Source organism: Carcharodon carcharias, chromosome 4, assembly GCF_017639515.1.
Source record: "Carcharodon carcharias isolate sCarCar2 chromosome 4, sCarCar2.pri, whole genome shotgun sequence".
Taxonomy (NCBI): domain Eukaryota; kingdom Metazoa; phylum Chordata; class Chondrichthyes; order Lamniformes; family Lamnidae; genus Carcharodon; species Carcharodon carcharias.
In genome coordinates this window covers 201,180,821-201,205,261 of record NC_054470.1, presented here as the reverse complement: position 1 = coordinate 201,205,261, position 24,441 = coordinate 201,180,821, and the positions used below count along the sequence as shown (strand labels likewise).

General features: G+C 44.4%; 1 protein-coding gene across 1 annotated transcript in view; it reads left to right on the top strand.

Moving 5' to 3' along the window:
• The window catches only part of LOC121277198 (leukemia inhibitory factor receptor-like), a 206,860-nt gene that overhangs the window by 124,873 nt on the left and 57,546 nt on the right, over positions 1 to 24,441 (top strand). The window contains exons 3-5 of the mRNA XM_041186347.1: positions 21,505 to 21,756; positions 23,579 to 23,696; positions 23,990 to 24,138. Of these exons, the coding sequence (XP_041042281.1) occupies positions 21,505 to 21,756; positions 23,579 to 23,696; positions 23,990 to 24,138 (519 nt within the window). The remainder of the gene's footprint in view (positions 1 to 21,504; positions 21,757 to 23,578; positions 23,697 to 23,989; positions 24,139 to 24,441) is intronic.

Here is a 24,441-nt window from a genome sequence, read left to right as displayed (position 1 = left end):
AATTTTTACCCCTAGGCTGATGTGAGCTAGGGTGTTGATTGGGGCACTATAGTTAGCTGTAGCCTCTGACTATAGATGGGGAAAATAGGACCAGAGCTTTGGCTCCTGGTCATTCTTTAAGACCAGTGTTAGAAATACATGTGTGAATGTTGAGTGTGATTCAGTAATGAGTTATAATATGGTGTCTATCCCCATCTTCTCAGTCTGCACAGCCAGCTGACATTTGCTGTGCAGGCTGACACATGAAGAATGGACATTTTCCAAGGTATAAGGTACCTTATAAGGTATAAGGTTCCTTATAAGGTACCTTGTGCCTATCAAATTGCATGCGGTAAATAGCCAGAATAGAAAAAGGAGAGCAAATAGGCTGTTAAAGATAAAAGGATCTGAATGAAAATAAGCTACATGCCTCTGTCTGGCTATGAGCCATAAAGATAAATCTTTATATTTGCGTCTATATCTATGAAAACTACCTGATGTCATTTGTACTTGATATACAAGTTCCTTGGGCAGTTTGGCAAGTCATATTGTCCTTCTGAGGGCTGGATAAATGATCAGTCCAACTACTATGAACTCATAAAACAAAAACAAAAACAGAATTACCTGGAAAAACTCAGCAGGTCTGGCAGCATCGGCAGAGAAGAAAAGAGTTGATGTTTCGAGTCCTCATGACCCTTCGACAGAACTTGAGTTCAAGTCCAAGAAAGAGTTGAAATATAAGCTGGTTTAAGGTGTGTGTGTGGGGGGCAGAGAGAGAGAGAGAAGTGGAGTGGGGGTGTGGTTGTAGGGACAAACAAGCAGTGATAGAAGCAGATCATCAAAAGATGTCAACAACAATAGTACAAAAGAACACATAGGTGTTAAAGTTAAAGTTGGTGATATTATCTAAACGAATGTGCTAATTAAGAATAGATGGTAGGGCACTCAAGGTATAGCTCTAGTGGGGGCGGGGAGAGCATAAAAGATTTTTTAAAAATTTAAAAAAAAAATATTTTATTTTTAAAAAAAATTTTTTTTTTTAAAAAAAATGGAAATAGGTGGGAAAAGGAAAATCTATATAATTTATTGGAAAAAAAAGGAAGGGGGAAACGGAAAGGGGGTGGGGATGGGGGAGGGAGCTCACGACCTAAAGTTGTTGAATTCAATATTCAGTCCGGAAGGCTGTAAAGTGCCTAGTTGGAAGGTGAGGTGTTGTTCCTCCAGTTTGCGTTGGGCTTCACTGGAACAATGCAGCAAGCCAAGGACAGACATGTGGGCAAGAGAGCAGGGTGGAGTGTTAAAATGGCAAGCGACAGGGAGGTTTGGGTCATTCTTGCGGACAGACCGCAGGTGTTCTGCAAAGCGGTCGCCCAGTTTACGTTTGGTCTCTCCAATGTAGAGGAGACCACATTGGGAGCAACGAATGCAGTAGACTAAGTTGGGGGAAATGCAAGTGAAATGCTGCTTCACTTGAAAGGAGTGTTTGGGTCCTTAGACGGTGAGGAGAGAGGAAGTGAAGGGGCAGGTGTTGCATCTTTTGCGTGGGCATGGGGTGGTGCCATAGGAGGGGGTTGAGGAGTAGGGGGTGATGGAGGAGTGGAACAGGGTGTCCCGAAGGGAGCGATCCCTACGGAATGCCGATAGGGGGGTGAAGGGAAGATGTGTTTGGTGGTGGCATCATGCTGGAGTTGGCGGAAATGGCGGAGGATGATCCTTTGAATGCGGAGGCTGGTGGGGTGATAAGTAAGGACAAGGGGGATCCTATCATGTTTCTGGGAGGGAGGAGAAGGCGTGAGGGCGGATGCGCGGGAGATGGGCCGGACACGGTTGAGGGCCCTGTCAACGACCGTGGGTGGAAAACCTCGGTTAAGGAAGAAGGAGCACATGTCAGAGGAACTGTTTTTGAAGGTAGTGTCATCGGAACAGATGCGATGGTGGCGAAGGAACTGAGAGAATGGGATGGAGTCCTTACAGGAAGTGGGGTGTGAACTCATGTTCATAGATGGGACAGATGCACAGGAACAATTTGCCAATGGGTCAAAACTGTTCTTTACTGGGGCTGATTGCCAAACCAGTTAGAGATTTTATGTCTCGCCTTGGGAGGGTAGGTCACTTCCCAATGTATTTGCTATGCATTACCTTGAAGCTTATGCCTGTACTTGGCTAGGCTATTAGCTCCAAAACTGTTCTAAAAACAAAAAAACTGCGGATGCTGGAAATCCAAAACAAAAACAGAATTACCTGGAAAAACTCAGCAGGTCTGGCAGCATCGGCGGAGAAGAAAAAAGTTGACGTTTCGAGTCCTCATGACCCTTCGACAGAACTTGAGTTCGAGTCCAAGAAAGAGTTGAAATATAAGCTGGTTTAAGGTGTGTGTGTGGGGGGCGGAGAGAGAGAGAGAGAGAGAGAGTGAAGTGGAGGGGGTTGGTGTGGTTGTAGGGACAAACAAGCAGTGATAGAAGCAGATCATCAAAAGATGTCACCAACAATAGAACAAAAGAACACATAGGTGTTAAAGTTGGTGATATTATCTAAACGAATGTGCTAATTAAGAATGGATGGTAGGGCACTCAAGGTATAGCTCTAGTGGGGGTGGGGAGAGCATAAAAGATTTAAAAATATTTCAAAATAATGGAAATAGGTGGGAAAAGAAAAATCTATATAATTTATTGGAAAAAAAACAAAAGGAAGGGGGAAACAGAAAGGGGGTGGGGATGGGGGAGGGAGCTCAAACCTAAAGTTGTTGAATTCAATATTCAGTCCGGAAGGCTGTAAAGTGCCTAGTCGGAAGATGGTGTTGTTCCTCCAGTTTGCATTGGGCTTCACTGGAACAATGCAGCAAGCCAAGGACAGACATGTGGGCAAGAGAGCAGGGTGGAGTGTTAAAATGGCAAGCGACAGGGAGGTTTGGGTCATTCTTGCGGACAGACCGCAGGTGTTCTGCAAAGCGGTCGTCCAGTTTACGTTTGGTCTCTCCAATGTAGAGGAGACCACATTGGGAGCAACGAATGCAGTAGACTAAGTTGGGGGAAATGCAAGTGAAATGCTTCTTCACTTGAAAGGAGTGTTTGGGTCCTTGGACGGTGAGGAGAGAGGAAGTGAAGGGGCAGGTGTTGCATCTTTTGCGTGGGCATGGGGTGGTGCCATAGGAGGGGGTTGAGGAGTAGGGGGTGATGGAGGAGTGGACCAGGGTGTCCCGAAGGGAGCGATCCCTACGGAATGCCGATAGGGGGGGTGAAGGGAAGATGTGTTTGGTGGTGGCATCATGCTGGAGTTGGCGGAAATGGCGGAGGATGATCCTTTGAATGCGGAGGCTGGTGGGGTGATAAGTAAGGACAAGGGGGACCCTATCATGTTTCTGGGAGGGAGGAGAAGGCGTGAGGGCGGATGCGCGGGAGATGGGCCGGACACGGTTGAGGGCCCTGTTAACGACCGTGGGTGGAAAACCTCGGTTAGGAAGAAGGAGGACATGTCAGAGGAACTATTTTTGAATGTAGCATCATCGGAACAGATGCGACGGAGGCGAAGGAGCTGAGAGAATGGGATGAGAGGAAGCGGGGTGTGAGGAGCTGTAGTCGAGGTAGCTGTGGGAGTCGGTGGGTTTGTAATGGATATTGGTGGACAGTCTATCACCAGAGATTGAGACAGAGAGGTCAAGGAAGGGCAGGGAAGTGTCAGAGATGGACCATGTGAAAATGATGGAGGGGTGGAGATTGGAAGCAAAATTAATAAATTTTTCCAAGTCCCGATGAGAGCATGAAGCAGCACCGAAGTAATCATCGATGTACCGGAGAAAAAGTTGTGGGAGGGGGCCGGAGTAGGACTGGAACAAGGAATGTTCCACATACCCCATAAAGAGACAGGCATAGCTGGGGCCCATGCGGGTACCCATAGCCACAACTTTTATTTGGAGGAAGTGAGAGGAGTTGAAGGAGAAATTGTTCAGTGTGAGAACAAATTTCCAGGACTGTCACTGACCTCATCCCCTCTGGGGATCTTCCTCCCACAGCTTCCAACCTGATAGTCGCCCAAGCTCGGACAGCCCGCTTCTATCTCCTACCCAAAATCCACAAACAGAACTGCCCCGCAAGACCGATCGTCTCATCTTGCTCCTTCCCCACAGAACTCATTTCTCGTTATCTTGACTCCCTTCTCTCTCCCCTTGTCCAGTCCCTTCCCACCTACATCTGTGATTCCTCCGACACCTTACATCACATCAACAATTTCCAGTTTGCTGGCCCCAACCGCTTCCTCTTCACCATGGACGTCCAATCCCTCTACACCTCCATCCCCCACCAGGATGGTCTGAGGGCCCTTAGCTTCTTCCTCGAACAGAGGCCCGAACAATCCCCATCCACCACTACTCTCCTCCGTCTGGCTGAACCTGTTCTCACACTGAACAATTTCTCCTTCAACTCCTCTCACTTCCTCCAAATAAAAGGTGTGGCTATGGGTACCCGCATGGGCCCCAGCTATGCCTGTCTCTTTATGGGGTATGTGGAACATTCCTTGTTCCAGTCCTACTCCGGCCCCCTTCCACAACTCTTTCTCCGGTACATCGATGATTACTTCGGTGCTGCTTCATGCTCTCGTCAGGACTTGGAAAAATTTACTAATTTTGCTTCCAATCTCCACCCCTCCATCATTTTCACATGGTCCATCTCTGACACTTCCCTTCCTTTCCTTGACCTCTCTGTCTCAATCTCTGGTGATAAACTGTCCACCAATATCCATTACAAACCTACCGACTCACACAGCTACCTCGACTACAGCTCCTCACACCCCGCTTCCTGTAAGGACTCCATCCCATTCTCTCAGTTCTTTCGCTTCCGTCGCATCCGTTCCGATGATGCTACCTTCAAAAAACAGTTCCGCTGATATGTCCTCCTTCTTCCTTAACCGAGGTTTTCCACCCACGGTCGTTAACAGGGCCCTCAACCGTGTCCGGCCCATCTCCCGCGCATCCGTCCTCACGCCTTCTCCTCCCTCCCAGAAACATGATAGGGTCCCCCTTGTCCTTACTTATCACCCCACCAGCCTCCGCATTCAAAGGATCATCCACCGCCATTTCCGCCAACTCCAGCATGATGCCATCACCAAACGCATCTTCCCTTCACCCCCCCTATCGGCATTCCGTAGGGATCGCTCCCTTCGGGACACCCTGGTCCACTCCTCCATCACCCCCTACTCCTCAACCCCCTCCTATGGCACCACCCCATGCCCACGCAAAAGATGCAACACCTGCCCCTTCACTTCCTCTCTCCTCACCGTCTAAGGACCCAAACACTCCTTTCAAGTGAAGCAGCATTTCACTTGCATTTCCCCCAACTTAGTCTACTGCATTCGTTGCTCCCAATGTGGTCTCCTCTACATTGGAGAGACCAAACGTAAACTGGGCGACCGCTTTGCAGAACACCTGCGGTCTGTCCGCAAGAATGACCCAAACCTCCCTGTCGCTTGCCATTTTAACACTCCACCCTGCTCTCTTGCCCACATGTCTGTCCTTGGCTTGCTGCATTGTTCCAGTGAAGCCCAATGCAAACTGGAGGAACAACACCTCATCTTCCGACTAGGCACTTTACAGCCTTCCGGACTGAATATTGAATTCAACAACTTTAGGTTTGAGCTCCCTCCCCCATCCCCACCCCCTTTCTGTTTCCCCCTTCCTTTTGTTTTTTTTCCAATAAATTATATAGATTTTTCTTTTCCCACCTATTTCCATTATTTTGAAATATTTTTAAATCTTTTATGCTCTCCCCACCCCCACTAGAGCTATACCTTGAGTGCCCTACCATCCATTCTTAATTAGCACATTCGTTTAGATAATATCACCAACTTTAACACCTATGTGTTCTTTTGTTCTATTGTTGGTGACATCTTTTGATGATCTGCTTCTATCACTGCTTGTTTGTCCCTACAACCGCACCAACGCCCTCCACTTCACTCTCTCTCTCTCTCTCTCCACTCCACCCCACCCCCCCCCCCCCCCCCCCCCCCCCCCCCCCACACCTTAAACCAGCTTATATTTCAACTCTTTCTTGGACTCGAACTCAAGTTCTGTTGAAGGGTCATGAGGACTCGAAACGTCAACTCTTCTTCTCCGCTGATACTCCAAAACTGTTCTGTTCCTTCTGATCACAAACACAGATCCTGAGAAAGTCTGCTATAATTTGTATTGCTGTGACCAACCATTGGCAAATGTTTCCAGCAGCTAATCGAGTCAATTTGGGAGGGATTTATTATTATTGCAGGAGGTTTTGACTCCACCCTGTTAGACTGCTTTATCTTGTTTTCTTTGCATTTTCAAAGACACCATTTCTTGTCTCGCAGTGTTGCATTTTCCATGTTTTGCCCTTCATGGCTTCATCCTTGTATGTTCTTGGGTCCGAAATCAAATTTTGAAATCTGTCACGTTATTAATGTTTTAGGATGCTTTCCTTAGTTGTGGCTCAGTGTGTTGGCGCACTTGTCTCTGAGTCAGAAGCTTGAGGGTTCAGGACCCATTGCACAGACTTGAGCAGCTAATCTAGGCTGACACTACACTGCAGGGCTGAGGGTGTGCTGCACTCTGAGATGCCATCTTTTGGATGAGATGATAAACTGCGGTCCTTTATGCCCTTTGCGTATACACCATGTTACTATTTTGAAGATTGTAGAAGCTCTCCCCCGTATCTTATCCAATATTTATCCGTCAAACAAGAACTGAAGATAGATTTTTTTGGTCATTCCCACATTGCTGTTTGTAGGAGCTTGCTGTGTGCAAATTGGTTGTCTACATTACAATTGTGACGACACTAGTTTATAGCTGTATAGTGCTGAAAGAAATCAGTATTAGTAGGGAAATGGTATTGGGGAAATTGATGCGATTGAAGGCCGATAAATTCCCAGGGCCTGATAATCTACATCCCAGAGTACTTAAGGAAGTGACCCTAGAAATAGCGGATGCATTGGTGGTCATCTTCCGAGATTCTTTAGACTCTGGAACAGTTCCTACAGATTGGAGGGTAGTTAATGTAACCCCACTATATTTAGAAAGGGAGGTAGAGAGAAAACAGGGAGTTATAGAACAGTCAGCCTGACGTCGGTAGTGGGGAAAATTCTAGAGTCCGTTATTAAAGATTTAATAGCTGAGCACTTGGAAAACAGTGGCAGAAACGGACAGAATCAGCATGGATTTACGAAAGGGAAATCATGCTTGACAAATCTACTGGAATTTTTCGAGAGTGTAACTAGTAGAGTTGATGAGGGGGAGTCAATGGATGTGGTTTATTTGGACTTTCAGAAGGCTTTCGACAAAGTCCCACATAAGAGATTAGCATGTAAAATTAAAGCGCATGGGATTGGGGGTATGGTATTGAGATGGATAGAAAACTGGCTGGCAGACAGGAAACAAAGTGTAGGAATGAACGGATCTTTTTCCGAATGGCAGGCAGTGACTAGTGGGGTACCGCAGGGTTCAGTGCTGGGACCCCAGCTATTCACAATATATATTAATGATTTAGATGAGGGAACTAAATGTAATATCTCCAAATTTGCAGATGAGACAAAGCTGGGTGGGAGGGTGAGCTGTGAGAAGGATGCAGAGATGCTTCAGTGTGATTTGGACAAGCTGAATGAGTGGGCAAATGCATGGCAGATGCAGTATAATGTGGATAAATGTGAGGTTATCCAGTTTGATAGCAAAAACAGGAAGGCAGATTATTATCTGAATGGCTATAAATTGAGAGGGCGGAATGTGCAATGAGACCTGGGTGTCCTGTACACCAGTCACTGAAGGTAAGCATGCAGGTGCAGCAGACGGTAAAGAAGATAAAAGGTATGTTGATCTTCATAGCCAGAGGATTTGAGTACAGGACCAGGGATGTCTTGCTGCAATTATACAGGGCCTTGGTGAGACCACACTTGGAATATTGTGTGCAGTTTTGGTCTCTTTATCTGAGGAAGGATGTTCTTGCTGTAGAGGGAGTGCAGTGAAGGTTTACCCGACTGATTCCTGGGAAAGCGGGACTGACATATGTGGAGAGATTGAGTCGATTAGGATTATATTTGCTGGAGTTCAGAAGAATGAGAGGGAATCTCATAGAAACCTATAAAATTCTAACAGGACAAGACAGGGTAGGAGCAGGAAGGATGTTCCCGATAGTGGGGGAGTCCAGAACCAGGGGTCACAGACTGAGGATATGGGGTAGACCATTTAGGACTGAGATGAGGAGAAATTTCTTCACCCAGAGAGTGGTGAGCCTGTGGAATTTGTTACCACAGTAAGTAGTTGAGACCAAAACATTGTATGTTTTCAAGAAGGAGTTAGATATAGCTCTTGGGGTGAAAGGGATCAAAGGACATGGGGAGAAAGCGGGAGCAGGCTATTGAGTTGGATGATCAGCTATGATCATGATAAATGGTGGAGCAGGCTCGAAGGGCCGAATGGCCTACTCCTATTTTCTATGTTTAACATGCTGTTTCTGTGTTGTCATTTTCATGTGATCTTTCTGTAATGAGCATTATTTAAGTGTAATTGATATATTAAATTCAGTGTGGATAAGTGTGAGGTGTTGCATTTTGGTATGAGAATAAGGAGGCCACATACTTCTTGGAAAATAAGAATTGAAATAGGGTTGAGGAAGAAAGGAGGCTAGAAGAATAGTTAAACAAATCAATAAATGTAGCAACACAAGTTAAAAAGACCAAAAACAAAAAACAACAAAGCCCTTGGATTCATTTCTAGATGGATAGACTTGAAAAGCAGAAATAAGTTATTATTTATATAGAACCTTGGTTAGATCACACTTCTATGCACAATCTAATCTCCATGTTATAAACAGTACATGGAGGTTTTGGGGATCATAAGGATGATATCAGGACTGGCATATCAGAGAAGATCGAACAGACCAGGGCTCTTTTCTCTCGAATAGGGAACGCTGAGGGGTGACCTACTTGAAGTCTTTAAGATTATGAAAGGGTTTGATAAGGTAGACAATGTAGAGAAGATGTTTTTACTTGGGGGGGGGGGAATCCAAAATAGAGGTCATAAATATAAGATAGTTGCTAATCAATTCAATAGGGAATTCAAAAGAATAATCCTCACTGGGAGTGGTAAGAATGTGGGAGTATAGGACATAGGAGCAAGACCAGGCCATTCAGCCCATTGAGTCTGCTCTGCCATTCACTTTGATCATGGCAGATCATTCACTTCAATGCCTTCTTCTCACACTATCCCCATATCCCTTTGCGTCACTGGTATTTGGAAATCTGTCAATCTCTGCTTTAAACCTACTCCATGATTGAGCTTCCACAGCCCTCTGGGGTAGAGAATTCCAAAGATTCACAGCCCTTTGAGTAAAAAAAAATGTATCCTCATTTTGGCCCTAAGTGGCTTCCCCCTTACTTCGAAACTGTGTCCTATATACTTGCTCCTATGTCCTTTTTCCCACATTCTCACCACTCCCAGTGAGGATTATTCTTTTGAATTCCCTATTGAATTGATTAGCAACTATCTTATATTTATGACCTCTATTTTGGATTCCCCCACAAGTCAAATCATCTTCTCTACATTGGTTCTAGACTCCCCAAACAGGGGATACATCTTATCTGCAGCTATCCTGTCTATCCCTTTTAAGCATTTTGTAGGTTTCAATGAGATCACCTCTCATTCTTCGAAACTCTAGAGAATACAGGCCCAGTTTCCCCAATCTCCCTTCATAGGACAATCCCGCTCTCCTGGGACCAAGTCTGATGAACCTTTGTTGCACACCTCTACGGCAATGATATCTTTCCTAAGGTAAGGAGACCAAAACTGCACACAGTACCCCAGGTGAGGTCTAACCAAGGTTCTTTACAATTGAAGCAAGACGTCACTACTCTTGTACTCAAATCCGCTTGCGATTAAGGCTAACACACGATTTGCCTTCCTAATATAAAAGCAAAGAACTGCGGATGCTGGAAATCCAAAACAGAAACCGAAATGCCTGGAAAAACTCAGCAGGTCTGGCAGCAGCGGCGGAGAAGAGCACAGTTGACGTTTCAAGTCCTCATGACCCTTCAACAGAACGAAGTAAAAATAGGAAAGGGGTGAATATAAGCTGGTTTTGGGGGGGTGGTGTTTAGTGGGTCAAGCATCCAGTAATAGATGAAGATAACCAAGAGCTGTCACAGACAAAAGGGCAAAGAGGTGTTGAAGGTGGTGATATTATCTAAAGGAATGTGCTAATTAAGAGTAGAAAGCAGGACAGACAAGGTACAGATAGCTCTAGTGGGGGTGGGGTGAAAGAATACTAAAAAGTAGAGATAAACAATGGGTGGAAATACATTTAAAAATAATGGAAATAGGTGGGAAAAGAAAAATCTACATAAATTATTGGAAAAATCAAAAAGGAGGGGGAAGAAACGGAAAGGAGGTGGGGATGGAGGAGAGAGTTCAAGATCTAAAATTATTGAACTCAGTGTTCAATCCGGAAGAATGTAAAGTGCCTAGTCGGAAGATGAGGTGCTGTTCCTCCAGTTTGCGTTGAGCTTCACTGGAACAATGCAGCAGGCCAAGGCCAGATGTGTGGGCATGAGAGCAGGGTGGAGTGTTGAAATGGCAAGCGACAGGGAGGTCTGGGTAATGCTTGCGGACAGACTGAAGGTGTTCTGCAAAGCGGTCACCCAGTCTGCGTTTGATCTCTCCAATGTAGAGGAAACCGCATTGGGAGCAACGAATGCAGTAGACTAAGGGAAGTGCAAGTGAAATGCTGCTTCATTTGAAAGGAATGTTTGTGCCCTTGGACGGTGAGGAGAGGGGAAGTGAAGGGACAGGTGTTACATATTCTGCGGTTGCATGGGAAGGTGCCGTGGGAGGGGGCTGAGGAGTAGGGGGTGATGGAAGAGTGGACCAGGGTGTCACGGAGGGAACGATCCCTACAGAATGCAGGCAGGGGGGGTGAAGGGAAGATGTGTTTGGTGGTGGCATCATGCTGGAGTTGGCGGAAATGGCGGAGGATGATTCTTTGAATGCGGAGGCTGGTGGGGTGATAAGTGTGAACAAGAGGGACCCTATCATGTTTCTGGGAGGGAGGAGAAGGTGTGAGGGCGGATGCGTGAGAGATGGGCCGGTCACGGTTGAGGGCCCTGTCAACGACCGTGGGTGGAAAACCTTGGTTAAGGAAGAAGGAAGACATGTCAGAGGAATTGTTTTTGAAAGTGGCATCATCAGAACAGATGCGACGGAGGCGAAGAAACTGAGAGAATGGGATGGAGTCCTGGCAGGAAGCGAGGTGTGAGGAGCTGTAGTCGAGGTAGCTGTGGGAGTCGGTAGGCTTGTAATGGATATTGGTGGACAGTCTATCACCAGAAAGTGAGACAGAGAGGTCAAGGAAGGGAAGAGAAGTGTCAGAGATGGACCATGTGAAAATGATGGAGGGGTGGAAATTGGAGGCAAAATTGATCAATTTTTTCAGGTCCCGGCGTGATCATGAAGCAGCACTGAAGTAATCATCGATGTACTGGAGAAAGAGTTGTGGGAGGGGGCTGGAGTAGGACTGGAACAAGGAATGTTCCACATACCCCATAAAGAGACAGGCATAGTTGGGGCCCATGCGGGTACCCATAGCCACACCTTTTATTTGGAGGAAGTGAGAGGTGTAGAGGGATTGGATGTCCATGGTGAAGAGACCTACACCTCCATCCCCCACCGAGATGGTCTGGTGGCTCTCCGCTTCTTCCTCGAACAGAGGCCCGAACAATCCCCATCCACCACTACTCTCCTCCGTCTGGCTGAACTTGTTCTCATACTGAACAATTTCTCCTTTAACTCCTCTCACTTCCTCCAAATAAAAGGTGTGGCTATGGGTACCCACATGGGCCCCAGCTATGCCTGTCTCTTTATGGGGTATGTTGAACATTCCTTGTTCCGGTCCTACTCCGGCCCCCTCCCACAACTCTTTCTCCAGTACGTCGATGATGACTTTGGTGCTGCTTCATGCTCTCGTCTGGACCTGGAAAAATTTATTAATTTTGCCTCCTATCTCCACCCCTCCATCATTTTCACATGGTCCATCTGTGACACTTCCCTTCCCTTCCTTGACCTCTCTGTCCCAATTTCTGGTGATAGACTGTCCACCAATATCCATTACAAACCTACTGGATCCCACAGCTACCTCGACTACAGCTCCTCACACCCCGCTTCCTGTAAGGACTCCATCCCATTCTCTCAGTTCCTTCACCTCCGTCGCATCTGTTCTGATGATGCCACTTTCAAAAACGGTTCCTCTGACATGTCTTCCTTCCTCAACCGAGGTTTTCCACCCACAGTGGTTGACAGGGCCCTCAACCGTGTCCGGCCCATCTCCTGCGCATTCGCCCTCACGCCTTCTCCTCCCTCCCAGAAACATGATAGGGTCCCCCTTGTCCTCACTTATCACCCCACCAGCCTCCTCATTCAAAGGATCATCCTCCGCCATTTCCGCCAACTCCTGCATGATGCCACCACCAAACACATCTTCCCTTCACCCCCCCGGTGGCATTCTGTAGGGATCGTTCCCTCCGTGACACCCTGGTCCACTCCTCCATCACCCCCTACTCCTCAACCCCCTCCCACAGCACCTTCCCACGCAACTGCAGAAGATGGAACACCTGCCCCTTCACTTCCTCTCTCCTCACAGTCCAAGGGCCCAAACACTCCTTTCAAGTGAAGCAGCATTGCACTTGCTCTTCCCTCAACTTAGTCTACTGCATTCGTTGCTCCCAATGTGGTTTCCTCTACATTGGAGAGATCAAACACAAACTGGGTGACCGCATTACAGAACACCTTCGGTCTGTCCGCAAGCATTACCCAGGCCTCCTTGTCACTTGCCATTTCAACACTCCACCCTGCTCTCATGTCCACATGTCTGATCTTGGCTTGCTGCATTGTTCCAGTGAAGTTCAATGCAAACTGGAGGAACAGCACCTCATCTTCCGACTAGGCACTTTACAGCCTTCTGGACTGAATATTGAGTTCAACAATTTTAGATCATGAACCCTCTCCTCCATCCCCACCCCCTTTCCGTTTCTTCCCCCTCCTTTTTGTTTTTTCCAATAATTTATGTAGATTTTTCTTTTCCCACCTATTTCCATTATTTTTAAATGTATTTCCACCCATTGTTTATCTCTACCTTTTAGTATTCTTTCACCCCACCCCCACTAGAGCTATCTGTACCTTGTCTGTCCTGCTTTCTACTCTTAATTAGCACATTCCTTTAGATAATATCACCACCTTCAACACCACTTTGTCCTTTTGTCTGTGACATCGTTTGGTTATCTTCATCTATTACTGGTTGCTTGTCCCAACAACTCCCCGCCACCCCCCCCCCTTAAACCAGCTCATATTTCACCCCTTTCCTATTATTACTTAATTCTGTTGAAGGGTCATGAGGACTCGAAACATCAACTGTGCTCTTCTCCGCCGATGCTGCCAGACCTGCTGAGTTTTTCCAGGTATTTCTGTTTCTGTTTTTGTATTCGTCTTCCTAATTGCCGGCTGCACCTGCATATTAGCTTTCAGTGATTTATTAACGAGGACACCCAGGTCCCTTTGTACATCTACACATTCTAATCTCATCATTTACTCTGCCCACTGTTCCTTATCCCAAAGTGGATGACCCACATTTTTCCACATTATATTCCATCTGCCATGTTCTTGTCCACACCCTTAAGTCTGTCCAAATCCCCTTGAAGCCGGTTTGCATCTTCCTCACAACACACATTCCCACCTAACTTTTTGTCATCAATGAACTTGGAAATATTACATTTAATCCCCACATCCAAATCATTGATATATAATGTGAACAGCTCTCTGTTAATCACATGGTGTGGTTGAGACAAATAATTTATCCATTTCAGGGGAAACTAGATAAACATGGAGGAGAAAGGTTATCTGGTGTTAGCAGGAATGTACAGTTGAGATTAAAAACAGATCTTCCATGATCTTCTAGCATTGCCTACTTCTAAATTGTATGTTCATATGTATGTTTGTAGAAAGGAATAAAAGGGTCTTTTTTGATAATGTTGGGAGGAGGTTTGTGTGGAGCATAAACACCAGCATTAACCAGTGGATCAAATTACCTGTTTTCTGTGCTGTACATTCTACGTAAATGTAAATTGTTTTCATTGCTGTAGTTTATTATTGCAAAGTCTGGGAGCTAATTATTAGTTTGGTCAGGAGTGGAAAAATAAATAGAATTGAAAAGAAACAGTGGAGCTCAGTTTTCTGTTTTCACAAATGTTGAAGCTAGTCTATGTTGCTCAGTTAATCTACCAAGTAGAAATACAGAAATTCATGCTTTGGAAAGCTAGGAAGAAGCCCCCCCTTGAACTGAAAGGTGCAAGTACTGCATCTTAAGCACAGCAGGATTTCAGAAGCAGATGTGGAGGTTAATCAGGGCATAAGGTTTGCTTTTAATGGATTTGTGATCCCAGCATGGAGCTTCACACACTGGAAGAGCATAATGAAATTTTAAACCAAGAGAGTGGCTTGTGCGAGCATTTATTTCCATTAAAATGAATGGACAGAATGCCCTGTGGTGCCTCCTGACTGCCACATGCAAATTGCATAAATGGGTCTTTATTGGATTAGCAGGATAAATGGAGTCCCACAGGGCTCCATGCTGGGGCCTCAACTTTTTACAATTTACATCAATGACTTAGATGAAGGGAGTGAAGACATGGTAGCTAAATTTGCAGATGACACAAAGTTAGGTAGGAAAGTATGTTGTGAAGAGGACATGAGGTTACAGATGGATCTAGATAGCTTGAGTGAGTGGACAAAAGTATGGCAAATGGAGTTTAATGTGGGAAAATGTGAAGTTGTTCACTCTGGCAGAAAGAACAAAAAAGCAGAGTATTAAATTTGAGAACGGCTGCATAACTCTGAAGTGCAGAGGGATCTAGATGTTCTAGTACATGAGTCACAAAAAGATATTGTGCAGGTACAGCAAGTAATTAAGACGGGTGATGGAATCAGCGTTCAAAAAGGAAATGGGGAGGTTACAGGCTCAACATGTTCCCTCTAGGGTGACAGGAAGGAGTAACAAGCCAGGAGAACCATGAGATATTCAGGATACATGAGAAGGAAAAAAGAGGCTTTTATCAGATAGAAGGAGAACAAATCAGCGGAGGCATTAGTGGAGTACAGACAGTGCAGGGTGGAAGGTGCAGGTGAAAGCAATTAGGAGAGCAAAGAGGGGATATGAGAAACGTCTGGCTGGTAAAAGTAGGGAAAATCCCAAGGTATTCTATAAATATATCAATGGGAAGAGGATAACCAGGGAAAGAGTAGGGTCCATAAGGGACAAGGGGGCAATCTATGGGTGGAGCCAGAGGACATCGGTAGAGTGTTGAACGAATACTTCACATCCGTCTTCACCTAAGAGAATGAGGATGAAGGTATTGAACTTGGGGAGAGAGACTGCGAGGTTCTTGAGCAAATTGATATAGGGAGTGACAAGGTATTGGAGGTGTTAGTAGACTTAAAAGTGGACAAATCTCCAGGTCTGGATGATTTGTGACCCAGGCTGCTAAGGGAGGAGATCGCAGGGGCTCTGACCCAAATTTTTAATTCCTCTCTGGCCACGGGAGGTACCAGAGGACTGGAGAACAGCTAATGTGATTCCGCTATTTAAAAAGGGGTGTAGAGCTAAGCCAGGGAACTACAGACCAGAGAGTCTCACGTCAGTGGTAGGGAAACTATTGGAGAAAATTCTGAAGGAGGGAATCTGTCTCCACTTCGAGAGCAAGGTTTGATCAGGGATTGTCAGCATGGCTTTGTCAGAGGGAGGTCATGCCTAACAAATTTGATTGAATTTTTTGAGGAGGTGACCAGATGTGTAGATGAGGGTAGTGCAGTTGATGTAGTTTATATGGATTTCAGCAAAGCCTTTGACAAGGTCCCACATGGGAGATTTATAAAGAAGGCACATGGGATACAGGGTAATTAGGTAAGCTGGATTCAAAATTGGCTTAGTTGTAGGAGATAGAGGGTGATGACAGAAGGATGCTTTAGTGACTGGAAGCCAGTGTCCAGTGGCGTACCACAAGGATCTGTGCTGGGTCCCCTATTATTCGTCATTGATATAAACAACATAAAGATGACTATGTGGGAGGGAGGATTAGTAAGTTTGCAGATGACACAAAGATTGGCCAGGTGGTTAGCAGTGAGGTCGAGTGTCTTGGGCTCCAGGAAGATACAGACGGGATGGTCAAATGGGCAGATAAGTGGCAGATGGAATTTAACCCTGAAAAGTGTGAGGTGATACACTTGGAAGGAGTAATTTGACAAGGAAGTATTCAATGAACGGCATGACACTAGGAAGTTCTGAGGAACAAAGGGACCTTGGCGTTTGTGTCCATAGATCTCTGAAGGTGGAGGGGCATGTTAGTGGGGTGGTGAAAAAGGCATATGGGACACTTGCCTTTATCAATCTAGGCATAGATTACAAAAGTAGGGAGATCATGCTGGAGTTGTATAAAACCTTGGTGAGGCCACAGCTGGAGTACTGTGTGCAGTTCTGGTCGCCACATTATAGGAAGGATGTGATTGCACTGGAGGGGGTGCAGAGGAGATTCACCAGGATGTTGCCTGGGGTGAAACATTTAAGTTATGAAAAGAGGTTGGATTGATTTGGGTTGTTTTTGTTGGAGCAGAGAAGACTGAGGGGTGACCTGATCGAGGTGTACAAGATTGAGGGGCATGGACAGGGTGGATAGGGAGCAGCTGTTCCCCTTTGTTGAAGGGTCAGTCACGAGGGGTCATAAGTTCAAGGTGAGGGGCAGGAGGTTTCGGGGAGATGTGAGGAAAAACCTTTTTTTACCCAGAGGGTGGTGATGGTCTGGAATGCGCTGCCTGGGAGGGTGGTGGAGGCGGGTTTCCTCACATGCTTTAAAAGTACCTGGATGAGCACTTGGCATGTCATAACATTCAAGGCTATGGGCCAAGTGCTGGTAAATGGGATTAACTAGCTAGGTCAGGTGTTTCTCATGTGTCGGTGCAGATTTGATGAGCAGAAGGGCCTCTTTTGCACTGAGTTTCTGTGAATGCTATCCTTTATTAAGAGAGGGATTAAACGTAAAATTAAGGATGTTATACTTCTGTTATATAGGACATTGGTGAGACTGCATCTCTAATATTGTTTGCAGTTTTGGTCTCCTTATTTAAGGAAGGATGTAAATGCATTGGAGATGGTTCAGAGGAGGTTTACTAGATTGATACCTTTAATGAGTGGGTTGTCTTATGAGGAAAGGTTGAACAGCCAAGCCTTGTTTCCACTGGAGTTTAGAAGAGTGAGGGGTGATTTGATTGAAGTATACAAGATCCTAAATGACCTTGACAAGGCAGATGTCGAAAGGATGTTTCCTCTTGTGGGTGAGTCCAGAACTCGGGGGCACTGTTTTAAAATTAGGGGTCATTCATTTAGGACAGAGATGAGGAGAAATCTTTTCTGAGGGTTGTGCAATCTTGAAACTCTCTGCCTCAAAAGGCGGTGGAGGTGGGGTCATTGAATACTTTTAAGGCAGAGGTAGATAGATTCTTGTTAGGCAAGGGAATCAAAGGTTATCAGGGGTAGGTGGGAATGTGGAAATCGGAATATTAGATCAGCCATGATCTTATTGAATGACAGAGCAGGCTCGAGGGGCCGAATGGCCTACTTCTGTTCCTATTTCTTATGTTCTAATTCCTGACAGCCCCCTCCCAGCTTACAATGTTTTACGTTCAGAAAGACAATTTGTAAAATCTATCTCTTACGCAAGCTATTTGACACACACAAATTGGCCTTTCTTGTGTTCGGATTGTCGTCTTAAACATCCCTTAACTTGGTGTCTCTATTATCTAGGCTGGCAGATTCTTCGAAGCATTTTGTCCCTTTGAGTGAAGTAGTTCTTCCTACTATTTCTGTTTTAAATTCACTTTTCACCAATTTAAATTGGTCCTGTTTTTCCTGGTTTGATATTCCAGGATAACCTTCTTTATTCCCCTTCTCTTTGCCCACCAAAGCGAATCACTGCCCCCCCCACCCAAACTTCCCACCCAATCCTATACCTCTTTTCTCACAGCTCCCTTAAGCTCTCTTTATGACCAGTTGGACCATGAGACCCTTCTGTTTTCTCAACTCAATTCCCACAAAACTGTTAACTGTCCAACTCCACTTAATGCCCTCAAATTAGCTGAAATTATAACTCATTCCCTCTCCTCAGATATTGTTCTCCCTTTCAAAACTAGAGTCATTACCCACTTCCTCAAAAAATCCATACTTAAGTTCTCTGTCCTTGCAAAGTGCCACTCCATCCTCAACCTCCTTTTTCTCTCCAAAGTCCTTTAAATGTCTGGTTAATGTCTAGCTCTCTGTTTGAATATCTCATTTTTAGGTATGCCCAGCTCTGCTCCTGGCATGCTCTTTTACACTCCACATTGAACCAGGGTTGATCCCCTGGCTTAACAGTAATTGTAGAGTGGGGGGATATGGCCCACAGCACCTCATGGTTTTGAGCTGCTAGTTGTGTTCTGAATCTAATCCCATTTAGCCCGGTGATAGTGCCAAAGACAAATATGGAAATTATCCTCAGTGTGAACACCGTCTCCGTACAGACTGCACAGTGGTCACTCGTACCAATACTGTCATGGAACAATGCATCAATGACAGGTGGATTGGTGAGGATGTGATTAAGTAGGTTTTCCCTCTACTTGGTTCTCCCACTCCCTGCTGCAACTTGGTCGGTCTGGTGCTGCTGAGCCACTCTTGGTGATGGGCATTGAAATTCCCCACCCAGAGGCCTTGCCCCCCTGAGTGCTTCTACCAAATAATGCACCATTTAGAGGAGCTTTGATTCACTAGATGAGGGCGGCTGGTAGGTGGCAATCAACAGGAGGTTTCTTTGTCTTTGTTTGACTTGCCGGCAATAAATGCTGGCCTTGCCGGTGATGCTCAAATCCGAAGAACAAATATGAAAAAAAAAGCCTGGGCCATTTGCAGTAAGATATGATTTGGTGAGTGTGTGTGTCAGGCTGTTGTTTGATTAGTCTGTGGGACAGCATCCCAGTTTTGGCACATTGAATTCAAATTTCACCAGCCACTCTGGTGAGATTTTTACTTATGTCTCTGGAGCATTAGTCCAGGCCTCTGGATTATCAGTTGAGTAACATTACCACTATGCTTTCGTTCTGCCATTGTTGGAATAGGTTTATGATATTGATGACAAACATTAAAGATGCCATTTCAGGAGCAGTAGCTGCTCTTTTATGTCAAAATGGGGACAGGAAGTTTGCTAAAGGAAGGTGGGCTAGACAGGGACAGCAGAACAAAACCTTTATGCAATAAGAGGGAAACCAACGTATTTCCCACTTAAAAGTGTCTGAATTTTTTTCCTATTTAAGACAAAGGATTTTTAATTTTTGAAAATAAATCTTTCCCTTGTGCGCTGAATTCCCATGTGAACTCAGTCTCTGTCTCACTCAGGTGCAGTCTCCTGACTGTGCTCACCTTACTGTCCATACTTGCTGTAGAGGGAGTGCAATGGAGGTTCACCAGATTAATGCCTGGGATGGCAGGATTATTTTATGAGGAGAGATTGAGGACACTGGTCTGTACTCCCTAGAGTTTCAAAGAATGAGGGGTGACCTCACTGAAGCAGACAAACCTCTTACAGGGCATGACAGGGTGGACGTATATAAAATGTTTTCCCTGCCTGGTGAGTCTAAAACCAGGGGACATAATCTCAGGATAAGGGGTAGGCCATTTAGGACTGAGATGAGAAGGAATTTCTTCACTCAGGGGGTAGTGAGTCTTTGGAATGCTCTATCGTAGAGGACTGTGGAAGCTCAGTCATCGAGCATGCATAACACAGATATTGATAGATTTCTGGAGACCAGTGACATCAAGGCATATGCAGATAATGTGGGAAAGTGGCATTAAGGTTGTTGATCAGCCAAGATCAAATTGAATGGCTGAGCAGGCTCGATGGGCCGAATGCTCTACTCCTGTTCCTATGTTCCTATTCCATCACTATCAATGTTCCCATTTCCAGAATGATTGCAATATATTTTAAATAAAAGAGAAAGCTACTTTTTTTATTGAAAGGGACAAGGCTGATAGTGTAGGATATCAGCAAAGTTAGAAAGAGGGTACAAGATGTAATAGGGGGCAGTACCTGGGTGACACCAAACTTGAGTGTTAAAAACTTGTAGCTGGTCAGAAAGAGTGCCTGAGGTGAGGAGATATGTAGTTTGAGGTCTTGGTGTAGGAAAAAGCATGTGTATAATCGCTTATTTGGTGGTTGGGAGAAAGACCAGAAAGTTCAGAAGAACAATAACTATAGTAGCATGAAAGACAAGGAAAGCTTAAAGAGAGAGAGAGGGAGAATGTTTGAAACTACAAGGCTTGGTTTCCTGTGAGGTTTCAAAGATCCTTGCAGCCTTGTTCTTGTGCACAAGTCCCTCCTCAGCATTGCCAACTTTTAACACAGCAGCAACTTCCAGGCCTCTGAAATGGCCTAGCCAGTCATGAAATTGTATTCGAGAAAGTGGTTCACCATCACCTTCTCGAGGACAGTTAGGAGTAACAAATTCTGACTTTGCCAGCAACTCCCAAATCCCAAGAATGAATAAAAAAGAAATGAACTCAGCCTCTGTAACCTGGAATGAGACTGCCAACAAGCTCATGTTATTTAGGAATTGGTAACAGCTGTCAGAGGAAATTCACATTTCGTTGCACTTTAATTTGGATTGGAGCCCAGGGTCTGGAGGCAAGGGACAGTCTTCCAATTGATTGACCCTATGTTAATTTACTGACTACCAGGTTGTAGTAGTGTTAGGATTTCTGTGCATTGAGATTTGCAACTGGACCATGAAACCAGATTTATATCTCCAAAGTGTGCCTGACTCCCTTATACCTGATCTTCGGGAAATGAGCCGTGATCAGCTGTAAACTGAGGTAAAGGCAGACTGTCGAGGCCTGCTTGTGAATAGCAATGGATCAATGAACGACTTGGATTTCTGTAGTGCCTTTTACAACCTCAGGACCAAAGCATTTTACAACAAATTAAATACTTTGAAAAATGTAATGTAGGAAATGCTTTTGATTCAGAGTTAATTTGCATGCACCATAATGCCATAAGCGACAATGCGACACTGACTAGATGATCTGTTTTAAAGATATTGATTCAGGGATAAATATTGGCCAGAATGTTAGGGATCATTCCCCTTCTCTGAAATAGTTATGTGGGTCTTTTTTATCTACCTGAGAGGCCTCAGTTTAACATCACGTCCAGAAGAGGTCACTGTCGCCAGTGCAGCATTCCATCAGTACTGCACTGAAGCGTCAGCCTTGAATTGTGCTCAGGTCTCTGAAGTGGGACTCAACCCTACAACCTGCTGCTTATGAAGCTACTGGAAAATGCTCAACTCCTGAGGAACCAAACCTCAGTACAGAGTGGACACTTCAATTAGAGGAGGGCAAGGATATAAATTGAGGAGAATTAGGGTAGGTAAAGGAATCAAAATCTAATTTCTTATTCCTGTAGGTCAGTGTGGCTCCATTTCTATAAACAACTTGATCGCCAATGTTGGCTCCAACCACGAAGTAACCTGCAACTTTTGCAGTGCTGCAGATAAGGTACGATGGGAATATGCTGGGAAATTACTCCCTAGCACTAAGGTCAACTCCACTGTTAGCATGATGTCATTGCTTAACCTTGGCCTAACCAGCCGAAAAGGAGAAATTCTGACATGTACGTCTGAAGCAGAGTCTTACGCCACTTCAGTCCAGACTGGATGTAAGTATTATGCCATGAAGGGTTACAGACGTGTCACCAATTGCAGTGTGTGGTTTGTTGCATGTCATGAAAATATAATTTTCATAATATAATTGATTATTGTAAAGGTAGGTTAATATTGGGGTTTGGATTGTGTGTGCATGTGTGTGGGGGATTTAATTGAATTGGAGACAGCTGGTCTGGAGGGTTTGAGTTATCAAAAGGAAAACTAGGTTTGAAATGCTAAATACGTAAACATGGCTGAAGTTTGTGAGGTGTAAGGAAAATTTGTATTTTTAGATAAACCAGAGTAGTTTGCATTTCAAAGAGATGTTAAGATGTTACACTTAGCCAGAAGAAGCTAAGCCAAACTGTGTTTATTTTTCCCAAAGGTTACTGATAAAATTAGTACTATGAAAAGATTTATATTGTGAGAACAGTAAAGTTGCAAAAACATATGGGAAAAATGGAATTTGCATTAAAAGGGAGAAACATGTATAAAGGAAATGAGGTTAAATGTAAGGGAGAAGGAATTCTAAGATTTAACACAAGTGTGAAAAGCCTCCAGCCTCTGTTCATCAAGTTGCAGTCTATAGAAACCGAAGCTAAAAAAACTGACTTTGAATATCACTGTCCAGGGTATTGTGTGCTTTGCCTGGGTCTGTTTAAATCTGCTTATTTTTACTGTTGACTTAATGGAAGTGTAACTGGGAGCCAAATTAATTAGGGGCTTTAGGAGTTGTTATCGTAGTAAATTGTAGACCTATGTATGTGCTTAAAATCTTTTCCTTTATTAATAAATGTTTAATTTAGTTTTGTTAAAACCTCTAAGTCTTGGTGGACTTTTAACTACTGAATTCTAGGCATGCATTTCGAAATAAAATATAAATTGCAAAACAGTTGTGGCAGCTGTTTCAAGTTTCCCTCTGGGATTTGAGCTGCTTAGCACTTATCCCCTGTGTCATAACAGTGCATTTCCTATAGCCAAAGGAATTTGAGTGTAAATGGGATCAAGGTGCTAAGGGAAAGATTCATAGGCTGGAACTCTTTTCTCCATAGATCCTCACTGAGTGGTGAACTTGTTTGAGGCTTTCAAAATTATGAAGGGGTTCAATAGGCTTGACATAGTGAAAATGTTTCCATTGTTATTGGAGTCCAAAATTAGGCGACATAAATATAAGATGGCCAATCAAACTGAATAAGGAATTCAGGCAAAACCTCTTTATCTAGAGAGTGGTTAGAATGTGAAATTGCTAACACAGGGAATAATTGAGGCAAATAGCATAGATTTAAAGGGAAGTTGGATAAATATGACTGAGAAAAAGAGAAGGATATGCTGCTAGGGTTAGAAGAAGGGCAGAAGGAGCCTTGTATGGAACATGAACACTGGTGTTTCAGTGCTGTAACTTCTATAAGAACATCAGAAATGGGAGCAGGAGTAGATCATTCGGCCTTCAATGTGTCTACATGTGAGTAATAGACGCAAGCTTTACTTGCACAAAAATGTTTTCGAAGAAATGAGACAATTATTCTTCAGTATCCAATTACCAATCCTGTTATAGGCAGTACATGCCCCTCCCCTGGGTTCTGTGCTTTCCTACTCCCCAGGTTCTGTTCTGTCCCCACTGAGGTTAAATCTTATACTGTGATACTAAATGTGAAAAACATCCAAAAGAAGGGATTTAAAATGATTTACTTGATTTCAAGTCATTTTTCCGATAGAGTTGATAAGATGGAGAACTTGGGGCTGTGAAAACTGCACAATGTATTTTGCCACCAAGCTGGATGGTTTACCTATGCTAACTGTTTAGAAACTGGAGTTCAGTTAATCCTCTTTCCCTAGATCCTCCAGATGTTCCTCGAGATTTGGACTGTGTAACTCAAAATTTTGCTGAACTCATCTGTTCATGGAATCCAGGAAGAGACACAAACATAGAAACTAGCTACAGAGCTTGTTCTGGGTGAGTTCTCATTACTTTACGTGGGCTCAGGTTATCGTTGTGGTGTCATAACTTTTTTTAAAAAGAGTCAAGTAAGATTATTTTTAGTCAGCGTATTATTGAACTGTGAAATGTTATACAGTTGGTCTGATATCGGCCCCATTTGGGCTTCAAAATGAATTGGATGCCACTTGAGTGAGACAGCAGATTCCTGTGGAATCACGATTCAGCCTGGATGAGGAAAGGAAAGAAGGTTCCACAGGAAAGTTTGTTTTAAAAACCTACAATTTAACAATTTCTTCCTTTTCTCTTAGGAAACCAAATGCTTGCACTGAAGTGGGAACTAATAACTTTGTCAAACGTGACTTCTTCATTTTTGAAGATTTACTATTACAGATAACTGCTACTAATGCTCTGGGCACACAGACGTCAGAAATGTTTCGAAGGGCAGAAAGTGACTTTGGTAAATATCAAAAGCATTGCTTCAGTTTTTGACAAAGATGCAATACACAGATTTCAATTCAGGCTATGTAGGTGAATGTGGTTTTAAAGTATAATTTGTTTCTCTGGGCATAGCTCCCACAAGCATGGTTACTTTGCATTTAGCCACAGTGTACTGAGTGGGTACAAAGGTAACAGTGACAGGAGTGCTTCTCCTGTGAGTTCTTGCAATGGGTTTGTATTGAATTCCTTTCTATGCTATTTGAGTATGGGTGTTAACCCATCCATTTTCAGTAGGTCAGTGCCATAGCTGAAGTAGTGCAGA